The 14,077-nt window shown below is 32.5% G+C and overlaps 1 protein-coding gene across 1 annotated transcript in view; it reads left to right on the top strand.

Moving 5' to 3' along the window:
* Positions 1-6,268: 6,268 nt before the first annotated feature.
* Positions 6,269-14,077, top strand: part of LOC120773100 (protein sax-3) — a 111,224-nt gene continuing 103,415 nt past the window's right edge. The window contains exons 1-2 of the mRNA XM_040102071.1: positions 6,269-6,398; positions 11,657-11,778. Of these exons, the coding sequence (XP_039958005.1) occupies positions 6,269-6,398; positions 11,657-11,778 (252 nt within the window). The remainder of the gene's footprint in view (positions 6,399-11,656; positions 11,779-14,077) is intronic.

The following is a 14,077-nucleotide window of genomic DNA, read 5'->3' as shown; positions in this document are numbered from 1 at the left end:
TAAATTAATTAAAATTAATTTTTAATTCCTTAATTAATTATTTTTTTATGTAATTTAATAAATTATATTTTTTTATATTTTTAAAATATGAAATTTTTTAAAAATATTTTAAAAATTTAATAAATATTTAAAATAATTTTAAACAAAATTATTAAAAAATTAAAAATTATTTAATTTTCTTAAACTTATTATTTTTTACATAAATTAATTAATTATTTTTTAAATTATTTTTAAATTATTTTTAATTTAATTAATTAATTTAATTTTTTAATTTTTTATTTTTTTTTAACAAAAATATTTGTTATGCATTTTTTTAAGTTTCTAATATAATGAACTTTTTTAATAAAATATTTTTTAATAAATTTTAAGTTTTGAAAAAATTAGTTCAACAAAAAAAGTTCAAAAGTTTAATAAAATATTTTTGGTACAGTTGAAATATGGTTTTTTAGATTGCTTAAATTTATTGTTTTTCAAAAATGAAGATTTTTAAAGTATTGAATTTTTTTATGAAAAATATTAAAAAACTGTATTTATTATTATATATAATTATTAATGAAAAAATGTTTCATATAATTTCTTAAGTAATTTTGAATAGATAAAAAAAATTAAAAAAAAAATCAAAACTCCATGCTGAAATGCCATTTTCTTTCTGATATAACTTGTTTAAATTAATTATTAATTAGTTTTGAAATTAATTAATTAATTATTTTTAGTTTTGTTTTTTTTTTTTAATAATGAAATTTTGTTGTATTGGTTTTGAGTTTTTAAATTATTGAACCATTTTTTAAAATAATATTTTCAATAATTTTCAATTTATTAAATATCATATTTCAACAAAAAAAGTTCAAAAGTTTAATAAAATACTTACGGAAATGCTGCAATATTATTAATTTATTTAATTAAACTTTTTACATTTACATTTACATTACATTTGAATTAATAGAGAACAGAATTCGTCAAAAAAGATTTAAAAACTCATGCTGAAATGCCATTTTGTAATGAAATAATTTTTGGGGGCGAAAAATGTTTTTTTTTTGTTTAATTAAACACATTTTTTATTGGGATAATGCGATTATTTGAATTAATTTAAATTGTAATTCTTTGCATTAAATAAAATTTTTATCATACATATTTTTTAAAATTATTTTTCTATGATAAAATATATTTCAACAAAAAAGTTAAACAATCAAATAAATAAACATTTGAGAATACTGACCTGTAAAACTTAAGCTACAACTACAATGACAGAAGTACACTCAAACTATCAGCTAGTCTCTGACCAGTATTTATAGTCCTAGAACAACTCTCCCATTAAAAGTATAATGTATAATATATACATAGTACATGCACTTGCAACCACGGACAAAACTTTCTTCACCCATGCTCTGGGTCACAGGTGTCAGCAGCGTCAGCAGGTAAAACCGTCGCTGTCAAAGTGTCACCGGCAAAAGTGACCGGTGTTGACGCCTTTTTGCGCATAATAATTAAGTATTTCCATTTTCGCCGCTCGCCGCACGAACACACTTTCCAATGACAGCTTTCAACATGGCGGCGGTGTTGAGAGTGTGGATCGATGTGGGCGTGGTCGTAAGAAAATTTTGTTTGTTAAAGAAATGAAGTGACAAATCCTCTTTGCATGCACGTCAGCGAAAAGTAATTAATGTTTGATACGTTGTGGCAACAAATAGTAATGAAAGCAAATAATTGCGGTGTTGCCTTAAGGTGTTACCGTTTTAATACTGTCATTTTCGTAATTGTTTGCGTTAATAATAATTGTAAACGTGTATTTAATTGAAGGAGCTGTGTGCAAAAAAATACGCTTTTGGGTAAGGAAATAGTGTGATGATATTCGAAAATATGGAAGATGTAAGAAACTAAAAATTTGCTGTTATTAAAATTAAAATTTCTGTATAAAAAAATAATACCCATATTATGACAGTCCTTCGCTTAAAAAGTCTCCCTCAGTTTTTGGTTTCCAAACTCCTTTTAACTAAAAAATCTGTATATCATCAATCTAAATGGAAACAGTTGCCAACATTTAGGCGTAAATTGAATTGCTTACATTGGAAACATTAAATTTTGAATTAAACGCTATGTCTCTGATATATTTTATTCTAAAACAAGAAAAAAATTTCGAAAATGCAAAATATTCCATACAAAAACATGTTTTTGAGCGGCTACTTTGTATGAAGGCTATATGATATATTCGTCCGATATGAACAATTTTTTAGGATAATATACATTTCCCTCGGAAAATATTCCCTGTCAAATTACGTGAAGATATCTTATCAAATACAAAAGTAATCCATAGAAGGACTGGATTTTGATCGGTCAGTTTGTATCGCAGCTATATGCTAAAACAGTTCGATCTGAATATTTTCTTCAGATATTACAGTATTGTCATTGAAAATAATCTCAGCCAAATTTCGTGAAGATATCTTGTTTAATAAAAAAGTTCTCCATACATGAAAGTCGGTATGTAAATTTGCTTGGCAGCTATAGCCTATAGTCGACCGATTAGGACGATTCTGATAAATGAGTGACATATTGAGAACAAACAGACAAATGCAAATTTTCAGATTGATATCTCAAAAACTGAGCGACTGGTTCCCATATATACAGACGCACGTGACTATGAGAGGTAAGATAGTCACGATATATATTTCATAGGGTCTCCTACATTTCTTTCTGGGTTTTAAAAACTTCTTGGGTAAACTTAAAATACCCTGTTCAGGGTATAAAATCAAAAAACTCAAGAGATTATATATCAATATCCATTGATTTACAGGAATCTTCTTCCTCCCACCTCGAATATAAAACTAAACTATTTCTGCTGAATTACAGCTCCCAAAATCATCCCCTCTCCACAAAACTCATAAATCTTTTACTCACATTAACCACAAACTACCACTCCGCTGCCGATTCTCTTCATTGGTTAACACGTTGCCGCAGGTAAAATGCGAGTAAGTTAATTGCGATAAATTCATTAAAGAAAATAACCGTCAAGTATCTGGAGCCCTTTGGAGTATCGATGTAAGCGAGTGCAACGTTGGCGGCAATAACAAGTCATTACCAATTAAAATTGTAAACCGTTAAGTGATACAGAGCACAAAAAGAAACACACAAATAAGTTAAAAAAAACAACGAAATTAAATTAAACTATAAAGTGTTGCAAAAGAGTCGACGTGCCACGTAAAGAAAAAACAACACACATATAACGGTTGAATAACATAGTACTTGGTAAGAGCAGTACACATGCATACACATTTAATACCCGCAAACCAGCCACTGTCTCTCCGCGGCTCACCACAGAACGCCCCACCGAGAACCTGCAGCAAATTATCGTGGAACAGCAGAGTAGTAGGTAGTGAGCAATGTCATCATCAGCCATTCGCATAATTATAATGTAATCAAAGTATGCTAATTACGTGACAGACACGACCGAACCCCGAGAAGAAAAGCGTAAAAAAGGAAATAAAAAGCGAAATCAGCAGCAACGACGAAGGCAAGTGGCAATCGTGTTGCAAAAGCAATGCTGCCGGGCATTAACGGTGATATTGACCAACAAGCTGGACATGGCAATGACGTTGTTGTGTCAACGTGAAAAGTGACTGGCCACGCTGGTGGAGTGCTGGTGTGGTGGCTTGTGTATTTTGTTTGGCGAATTTCATGCACGACCAAACCACACGCTCATCTCGCCGGCGTTGAATGCCAACTGTGCAACAAAAATTTTGATACATGTATGAGTGAACAACGTAAGGACCTTCTGGCAGTCGCTATAACTTCGTGCCAATTCAGTTGCTTAGCACAAATACAAATGCGCACATAATTCGTTGGCGTTGCCATAACACGGAGATATTCACTCGCCGCAGGTGTCTAATTGCGTGAGCGGCTGGCGCTGTTCCTAATGCTGTTCAAACTCATGCACAGAATGGCGAAAAGCTTCAAATTGTTTGGAGGACAATGAAAATATGCACGAATGATTGTGGTTCGGGTCTAATGGTCATTCGTCAATTTACCTTTTGTACTCACATTTATATGAATTACTTCCAGCTCAATGGCTGGAGGTGAGTGGTTACTGGCGGCTGCAGAGCTGCTAGGCGAATAATAATAAAACAGTGTTTGGCAACTTTTGGTGGAGGTTTGATTTCAGAGGCTTTAATTGTTGTCTAAATGTTGGGTGTTCATGCACTTTTTATTCTTTCCAAACCCAATTTTTAATTTTTAATATTTAATATTTTGTTAATTTACCTATGTCTTTTGCTTTAATTTAAATAACAATACCATATATTGGTAGTCGAATAAGTCTTTTCGTATTTCTAATCAAACTTCAATTTTTTTTTGTATTTATAATGAACTTTAATGAACCAAAAATGTACCATTATGGTCAATCACTTTTTGCCATTTTGCCGCAGAGACATTATTCCATAATTTAATCGCCATTTCCAACGCTAGGTCGACCAGGGCGAGGTGCATCTTTCACACCGAATTTTCCAGAACGGAATGAGCGTTGTGCTACACGAACTGATACAGCATCATCTCCGTAAACTTCATACATTTCATTGATGGCCTGCGTGGCATTCTTCCCTTTGTCATACAAAAATTTCAAAATATGGCGAATTTCTTCAATATTTTCACTAATTTTTGAACAGCTGTAACTTTTTTTCAACTTTCCGATTTTTTTTTACTGAAGCTTAAATCTCAAATTTTTAATACTAAATGGTATGACACATTGTGATTGGTAGCACTGAAGATATATGACTGCAACGACATCTATTGACAAAATACGAAAATACTTTTTCGAGTACCCAGTACCGTATAATCGGCCTTTATTTCTACCTTTGTGTCATTATCATTTCTTTTTGCTTCTATATTGTCACCTGCAAGCAATCATAACCTCTACTTTTATCTGTTATTCGTTATTGCACATCCTCAGTACTCTTGTAATGATATTTTCAAACTAACTTTCTTGTCACTAGCATTGTCATCTTAGGTGTCAAACAATTTGACAAACTCCCTTTCGCTGTATTTATTCATATTTCCTTTATTATCCGTTTAAATACTCTTAGTATTATACTTTCTTACCCTTAAGCTGTCATTTGACATATTTACGTAGTAAGTGGCACTGTCACTATCAGTGTCATCGTGGCAGCCAAATATTGTCATATTCACTATCATCACTATTATAAGTATTACCATGATAGTTGCGACTGTTTTGTACAATCCTTATTGGAATGTTGAATTGCTCTCCATAAATTAATAGTTGACACTTTCTATACCGCTGTCAAAATTTTTGTCATTATTACTGACAAATTCTAATAATTTTCACAGATATGAACCATATGCGCAATATTAGTTTCAATTTCATACTTTTTGTCATCATTTCGACCACAAATAGCATCATTGTCATTATCATATTTGTTTCTAATGTCTTTTTGTCTGTCAACTATTTCTCTTTCGTCATTATCAAATGTCAAAATGCTTCTGATTAGTGTCAAAGTTGTTGTCAGTTTCACCACAGTCTAATCTTTTCAATATTACCACATATACATACGTAGCTTACTCCAAAAATATTTGTTGAAGCTACATATAATTGATACTTTGAAAATTCCTAAATATTTTCTCATAAATGTACCCAATGACAAACCATTACCCCACCCTAATAAGTGGTAACCGCGCGTGGCAACTGTGGTACGCTCATTTACATATTAAAACAAGTAAGGAATAGCTAAGTTCGGATATACCCGAACACGTCATACTCTTGCAGCTTGCAAGGATTAAAATTGAGAAGTACCTTCCGCTCCATAAGTCTTGTTTGTTATATGGGGTCTAGGGCGAGTTTTCACACGATATCCTATATATCATATATCTATCTCGCTTAGTTTTATCCGAGACATAGAACCGCTAGGTGAAAAAAATTACCATACTCTGTAACAACATGTTGCAAGTGTATAAAAACCGCGAAAACTTAAACTCTGCACACGCCAGCATATATGCATATATGGGATGTGGCAAGTCGCTTGGTGGCTTCGGTTGGCAATGGCGGTTGCCAACAACGACCGCCGTCAAACTATGTCGCACCCAAACCAACTTATCGCAGCCGGCAATAGTTCATTCAATTCGATGTAGCCTTGCAACATGATTTTATGTGGTGGCACACTCTCCAGCTCTTCCTCAAATTGCGTTTTTCCTCCTTATTAGCTTGTGTCAGTGTCGTCTGAACGTTGTTTTTGCCGGCGTTGGCAATTTAAATACCTGCAGTTTGAGTATGAGCGCTTTGATTGGTGTAGTATACTGGGGTATTGGTGTCTCTGTCTCTGAGCCTTGTGTCGGCATGCTTAGTCGCTACAAATATACTGCTGTGTACGTGCAACATTTAACAACTGCCTGCGAACGCAGTAATTTGCCTCTTCGTTGTACGTGTATAAACTGTGCTAGCCAAAAATAGTATTTTTGCTGTTGCAACATGTCACTTGTATACGTCGTTGTTGCTGCTGTTTGCTTGTTGTTGTCTTGTTTGTTGTCGCTGTTGCTTACTTCATGGTTTTTGTCGGTGGCATTAATGTTGGCAATAACCAAACCACTTGCCACTCGCCACCCATTCTTCAGTTTAGTGCTGCTTCTTGTTTTTGTGTTTCTTTTTGGCTTTGTTGTTGTTGTATATGCTAGCTGCTGCACACAATTTGATTGTTTTGCCTACAACCCAGCGGTTGCACTCAATGTCTATTTGCGTCAACGTGGTTACCGTGCCCCACGTCATGTTGCAAGTTGTTTGTCTACAACCGAAAGGCACACAAGCGCCAACTACACACATACACACACACACAAATGTAGTGCTGAGCGGAGCGTCGTGCAGCAACATCATCCTTCAACAATTCACCGTCGGCAGTAGTGAGTTGACTTTGTCGTTGATCAACTCATTGCAGGATAATATTTCTATTACTTAACTGTTTGCTGAGCCAACAGTATATGCGCAAGCCCCGCTGCCTCGTCGCCGTACGGTGTGACACTCGGCAGACATTTACAAGGCTCCATATATATATCAATAGAGCGGTATATTTACAGCAACGTCTCCTTGTTGCACGTTGACTCCCTTCCGTTGGTTCAATGAATCCAGCTAACGCTTCTTGGTATGTATGTGTGTGTGTGTGTGTTTGTGCGCGACAACCCGGTCGTTAAGTGGCATTTTAATAATTTGTTGAACATGCATAATAATGATGGTTTGCAGTGGCGGCGGCGAGTGTTTAGTTAGTAGCTACTGATGTTGCACGTTGCTGCGCACACCCACCAAATCGCGCTCAATGTTGGCAGAAACGTGATTTTCATTTTTAATCAGTTTTACTGCATCGATACACACTTCTCTTTTTTTTTAGTTTGCTCAAAGCAATCTTTATTAAAAAACACGAACAACAACTACAAGCAATTTAATTGAAGCAAAACAAAAATAGACATTTCGCTGCTCGCACATGCTTGCCACGTATAAAAAGTCAATGGCAATGTGGCGGGCACAGTTTTAATTAATTTGGCAGCTCATAAAGGTCTTCCTCAGAAAATATCAAGCCAACAGCCTCCAGTACGAAATCGCTGCGGTGTGTGTGTGTGAAGGAATATTGGCAACGCGCTGCACCGCCATGGAAAATTGTAAATAAAATTTACGAAAATTTCAAAGCACCTCTCTGCTATAGCAGGATGCATGAAGTAGTGTGGGTGCGTCTGCACGCCAATTTAATTTGTTTAAATTTTTGGAAAATTGACTCTGCGCTAATTTCACGAAAACTTTATTAACTTTTAAATGAGAGTTTTTAATTATGAAATATGAGAGGCGAGGAGCTATGGAGAGGAAATACTTATTTTGTATACATGTAGAAATAGTTAGGAAAAATGCTATTTTGAGAAAGGATAAATTAGAATATATGTATATAAAACAAACCGGTTAGAAGTAGTGTGAACTTTCACCCTAGGCAATAAACAAAGTGAAAATTCTGTAATTCTAGAAAAAATATAAAACAATACTTTTTTTTATTTTTTAAATGAATCTTGATTTAAAGAAGTTTAAAAAATTTCTCCTTGCTAATTAATTAGTTAATAGACAATTCATTTTTATTTTAATATTACGTTTAATATTTTATTCTTATATATAAAAACTACATATTTCGAAAATAAATTAATTTTTCAAAAACAAAAATATTTTAATTAATTGTTATTTTTCCAAAAAATGAAAAAATAAACTATTTAAAAACTGAATTTTTCAAAACAAAAAAAAATGGTTCAAAACATTTTTTTTAATTTAAATTTTTTTTTCCAAAATAGGTATTATCTTTTTCAAAAGAGTCAAAAATAATATTTTTATATAATTTTTCAGTTTTAATATTTTTATTTTAATATCATTTTTTTAAATATAAAAAATATTAAAATTTTATGTTTTAGTATTTACCATATACGGCAAGAACCGTGAAATTTAATTTTTGTTTATAAGTAAAAAGAAATTTTCAATAAAATGATTAAATTACCTCTTCTTTATTTATACAAAGTTACAAAACCTTTACAAATATTTGTTTGTCAAATAATTAATTTTTATTTGTTGAAAATTTCATAAAATTATTAGGTACAAAAAATTTTACTTTTTTGTTCTCTCGCAAAACAAGAATAAGTAAAAACAGAAAATAACCACGTCTTCTTCTCTTATGACGGTTATTTTAAAAACTACGAATAGTGCATTAACTCCCTGAATAAACGCGTCATAAGCAATTAGTATCACATAGTCCCATAGTTATTCAAAAGAACTCCACAGGCCTTCTCTATAGCTAGTACTTCCGCTTAGAAGATGCTATTTGAGTTTGGTAGATGTTAAGAAAGAGACATGACAGAATCATTGGAGAATACTCCTGCTCCAACACCGCGGCCCGTTTTGGAGCTGTTGGTGTAGATAGAGGTAGTATTCTTTCCCACGACAGTCGGGTCTTTGTAACCGGAACAAAGCAGGATTTTTTATTCGGCTAAGCGCTGTCAACTCTGTATAATTGTGCAGCTACAACTACAACAACATGGATGTTGTATCCTCCTCCCTCTACTTAATCTCTTCTGCAATCACCTCTAGAGGATATCCTCACCCGAAAGTGACTATTGAAATCTCACCTTGAGAGAAATAGTCTGATTTACCTGCATGCGTTAAGCTGGTTCAAGATGGCGCCTAGGTTATATACTTCAATAAACGTTGGTTTATTTGACAAAGTTTGTATTCCCAGAATCCGCTAGTCGATCTACAAAATGATCTCCGCCAAAAGCTGTCTGGCAGAAAAAAAGGTGTTTACGCTTAAAATTGTCTCAAAACTAAAAAACAAACAATTCTATTATAACCATAAATGAATAAAACTGATTGAAGATCTAGTCGGAATTTTAATTTAGACGAAGTAGCGGCTACGCAAGATAAAATAATTTTTTTAGTGAAAATGTGAGCTGCAGAGTGACCTAAATCATCGGAATTAATGTTAAAATTGTATGCCTTTTTTATTATCTTAAAAAGATCGTGTGAAAATAGCAAGCCCATCGGTCCAGCCTAATAGCTGGAAATTCCCTCATCGACTCTGAAAACGGCGTTTCGAAAAGAACGTGTTTATAATATTATGTGGTCGAAAAAGAATTTTCGTATTGCTAATCAATCATCAACTTAATTTTTTTTATTTGTACTAATAAATAAATAATCAAATATGTACCATTTTTTGTCATTTTTCCGCTAGAGACATTATTCAATCAAAGTAAATAGATATTTCGAAATTTGCAGAACGGAAGCAAGCGAACCATTGTTGTGCTATACGAAGTGATACAGGATCGTCTTCGTAAACTTCACAAATTTCATTGGTGTCTTGCGTGGCATTTTTCCCTTTTTTGTACAAAAATTTCAAAACATAGCGAAGTTCTTCCTTATTTTCACTCATTTTTGAACAGCTTTAACTTTTTTTCAATTTCTCCGAATTTAATTTTTTTCTGGTAAAATGAAGCCTAAAATCTCACCTTTCCGACACTGTATGGTATGACACAATGTGGTTGGTAGCACTGCAGATATACGACTGTAACGACATCTATTGGCAAAATACGAAAAGATTTTTTCGAGTACCCAATATTAGCAACCGATTACTTCAAGTGAAAAAATTCTTAGCAACACGCTAATATCTAAAAAACTAATATCTGCGATACTATTTTCCGGATCAATTACAAGTTTTCGGAGAATATTCTCAAACATGTTATACGCACATTCGTTATATTTGAAAATAGATAAGAGATTTGAGGAAATTATTAAGTGAACAAAATCCTTTAAAAATATAAAAAAAATATTTGTTTCATATAAATTAAATTTAAAATATCAATTTTATTTTCGCTGTCACAAGGTTTCATGCTAATTAATTGTAATTCGTATTTTTTACTAAAAAGACTTAGTTTTATAAAGGTTTCGTGTACTTGAATTCTGTGTATTCTTCATTTAAGCCGTCAATAAATAGATAAAGCAATGCATTCAATTCATTTAATTTATTAGCCAGAAATAAAGTTTATGTTTTTTCTGTAACTTTTTATTAGTTTTTGTATTTTTCTGTTAGGTTTTTAATTGATTTAAAAATATATATTTTTTTAATATTATTCAACCCAATTTATTTAATTTGACACTGGAATTTAATTTTTAAAACTCAGCCGCAAATTCAAAAATAAAATTTGAAACTTGCAACTGTCGCTAAGAATGTGCCAATAAAATTCCCTTGCGCTGTAAATTGCAGGTTTAAATAAACGAAAGGTTTGCAATACGCGTATGTATATAAATAAATAAATAGATCATGATCGGCTTTGAAACTAAACAAATTTACTTTTTTGATATTTTTTCAATTTCAATTTTTTTTTAATTTTTTCGCAAAGCGCATTCGCTAAGCTCGTGTCCAAACTGTTATTCAAAGCTTTGCAAATGAATGGAATATAAAATTTCCACAATCAACACGTTCACCACCCAACAAGCTGCGTGCTACTACAGCGCCACGCTGATCAATGAAACCGAATAAATTTGAAAAATACAAAAACTTTTTTTTTGCCTGTGAAAAAAGCTGTCATAGCAGTTTAGTGAGCAAAAAGCGTAGGACACAAAGCCTTACAGTCTGAAACACAAACACGTTGCAACAATAAAACCGCACACGTTTAAACATCACTACTAACAGCGGTGGATAGCAAAAGGAAGTGGAAAAGTATTTTTATATAAAAAATATATATATACTCGTATTTATTGCATGTACCTATGTATGTGTGGCAAGCTTAAAAATGCTAAATTTATTTATAAAATTGTACTCTTACGTGTGCTTGTGCGTGTGTTGCCACACAGCTAAAATATTTGCTATCTGCAACGCCAACAATGCTTAACCCTATTCAAGTGGCAAATAGTTTGCTCCCCATGCAACACACAGGCACGCAAACACACATGAATTTACCGCCACATTGCTTTTGTTTTTGTATATTTAGGCCACCGCATACCCGTTTTTAGCGAGATCTCTTTGTTTTCACCGCATTTCCGCAAATATTTTTTCAATCCTTTTCCTGCAACCAAACTATGTTTTTACCGTTTGAACGATTTTTTCCATTTTACTAAACTCTTTTTTCATTTCTTTTCGTATTCTCTTTGCAGCTCAGTATCAATCACCGCGTATAATCGAGCATCCAACAGATTTGGTTGTGAAAAAGAATGAACCTGCCACACTGAATTGCAAAGTCGAAGGCAAACCGGAGCCGACAATTGAATGGTTTAAGGTAAGTCCATGCTGTAGAAAATAAACGCTAACAGGGATAACAACGTCATGTGGCACATATATAGGCATATGAGCCTATATATGTTTATATGTGTAGATATATATATATATATATATATATATATGTATATGTACTTGTACAAATTTGTGGTTGTGTGTGAGTGCCGCTTTACGTTATTTATACTCACTAGGCGCAAGCAGCCTGCAACACATACATATGAGCATGGAAGTGTGTGTGTGTTTGCCAAGGGATTACTGCCCGTCAGTGTATTAAATTCTCTGCTCTGCCTGCAAACTTACTCAAATACATCCCTGCATATGTGGCACGAATTTTATTTAATTTTCCGTCGCTTTCTCTTGCCATCTTTTTGTTCGACTTTCCTTGAATAAAACAATTCAAAATGTAAATCCCGGCAATGCCATGGCAATAAAGTCGCTTACAATTTGAATTGTAATAAATTTGAAAAGGTAGCGGTGCATTTAACTGTATATCTATGTATATATTATATATTTAGTATATTTGTAATCAGAAGAAGCTCACGGCAGGCGGCATTTTTGTAAGGTTGTGCTGTAAGGTGGCAGCACTGGCTAGACGGCATTTGAGCTTTTGTAAATGCCACTAATGAATATTGAGTTGTGGATTAGTTGTCTGCAGAATTGTTAATTTATATTTTGGTAGCTTGTTTTCAATTGTTGCAGTGCAGACAAAAATGATTGATTTTTATTATATTTAAGAGGGAAATTAATTTTCATCAATTTAGTTTTAAGGAATCAAAAACAATTTGGCTGTGTTTATTTTATACTATTTTAGCAACTTATTACTTTATTATTATTTATTATATTATTTTATCAATATGATATTCAATGTTTCTGATTTTCTGTGCTCAACCAACATCAGCCTAGATGTAGGCATCGGTTTTCACATATACTGCTTTCGGAGAATTACTTAAGTGGACCTAAAGTGAAAATCCGAAAAAGTTCTGATTTTTTTTTGTATATTTTGATTGTCTATGCCTTGTTATATAATATAAGAATAATATTAAATATTATTATATTAATATATCAACTATTTTTTGAGTTACAGCTATTTAAACTGTGGGCACTGAGCTCAATCAGCTCTATCAGCCTGGCTTTAAACGCGTATTTCTCAAATCTACATTTGTCAAATTGACAGCAGCTGTAACTCAAAAATAAAAAAACCACCACTAGACTTTTTTCTGCATTCTTTGTACATATTTCCTTACCAAGACCTCGCAGTGTTTCGATTGTTTGACAAATGTAATTTTTAGTAGACTAAAAATCATAATTTTTCGGTCCCAAAATTAATATACGAGTGAGATTAACTGCAGGGATTCCTATTATGGCGGCCGCCGTTCGAAAATTTCGTAAAAATATGGACGAAATAGTTTTTTTACTCCGTCAATTGCGAAGATTGATGGAAATGGCGGCAAATATAAATCTTGCCTACACACCCTGTATTTTAAAATTCTGCTAATAAGTCGTTGTGTAGGTAATATCTTACTGATTTAAAATACCCTTAATACTTTTTTATTTGGTACCTGTGAAGGTTAGAATCACTACAGCAGTTCGTGGCTTTGTTTTAGTAACTTTATTTAATTTATTTGTTTATATTCACTAAATATAACTAACAATTTAAAACAATTAGTAGTTTTCTTTCAAAAGTTCCTGAAAATCTCTTTTTTTATGTAATCACACTTTCGTAATGCATGCGTTGCCTATCTTTAGGCGCATAAACTATATTTTAGCAAAGTCGCACACCTAAAATGTAAATTTTCGGGCATCAGAGCTATGGTCTACGTACTGAACGTCGTATATTTTTGAGTTTTCAATCATATTTTTCCACTTTAAATTTTCTTTATCATATTTTTTAAATGTTTAGAAGAAATAGCAGTAACCGTAAAGCTATTATGCAACTTATTTTTTCGTTCTATCATTCCTTTAGAGTATAAATAAAAGGTTCGTATCCAGTTCTCAAGTAATTGCTCAAGAAAAAAAATACATTATTTCTTCAAGTAATTTTGACAGAGAATAAATAAAGAAATTATGCTTTGTGTGTAATATATATGTATGCATTTGTGTAATAACATACCTATATATTTTCATTGCGATTTAAGGAATGTTGTTGATGATTGGTAAGTTTTATACACCATTTCAAAAGTAACTATACTTCAAGATAGTGGCTTTAACTATTTTGCCATGAATTTAACGATTACTTTGAATTTACTTGAAACAAGTGTTGGTTTCATGTTTCTTCGCAAAACCAGGTTTGTTATATTCGC

This window comes from Bactrocera tryoni, chromosome 3 (assembly GCF_016617805.1).
Source record: "Bactrocera tryoni isolate S06 chromosome 3, CSIRO_BtryS06_freeze2, whole genome shotgun sequence".
Classification (NCBI taxonomy): Eukaryota; Metazoa; Arthropoda; class Insecta; order Diptera; family Tephritidae; genus Bactrocera; species Bactrocera tryoni.
This window is presented reverse-complemented; position numbering and strand designations above follow the sequence as displayed.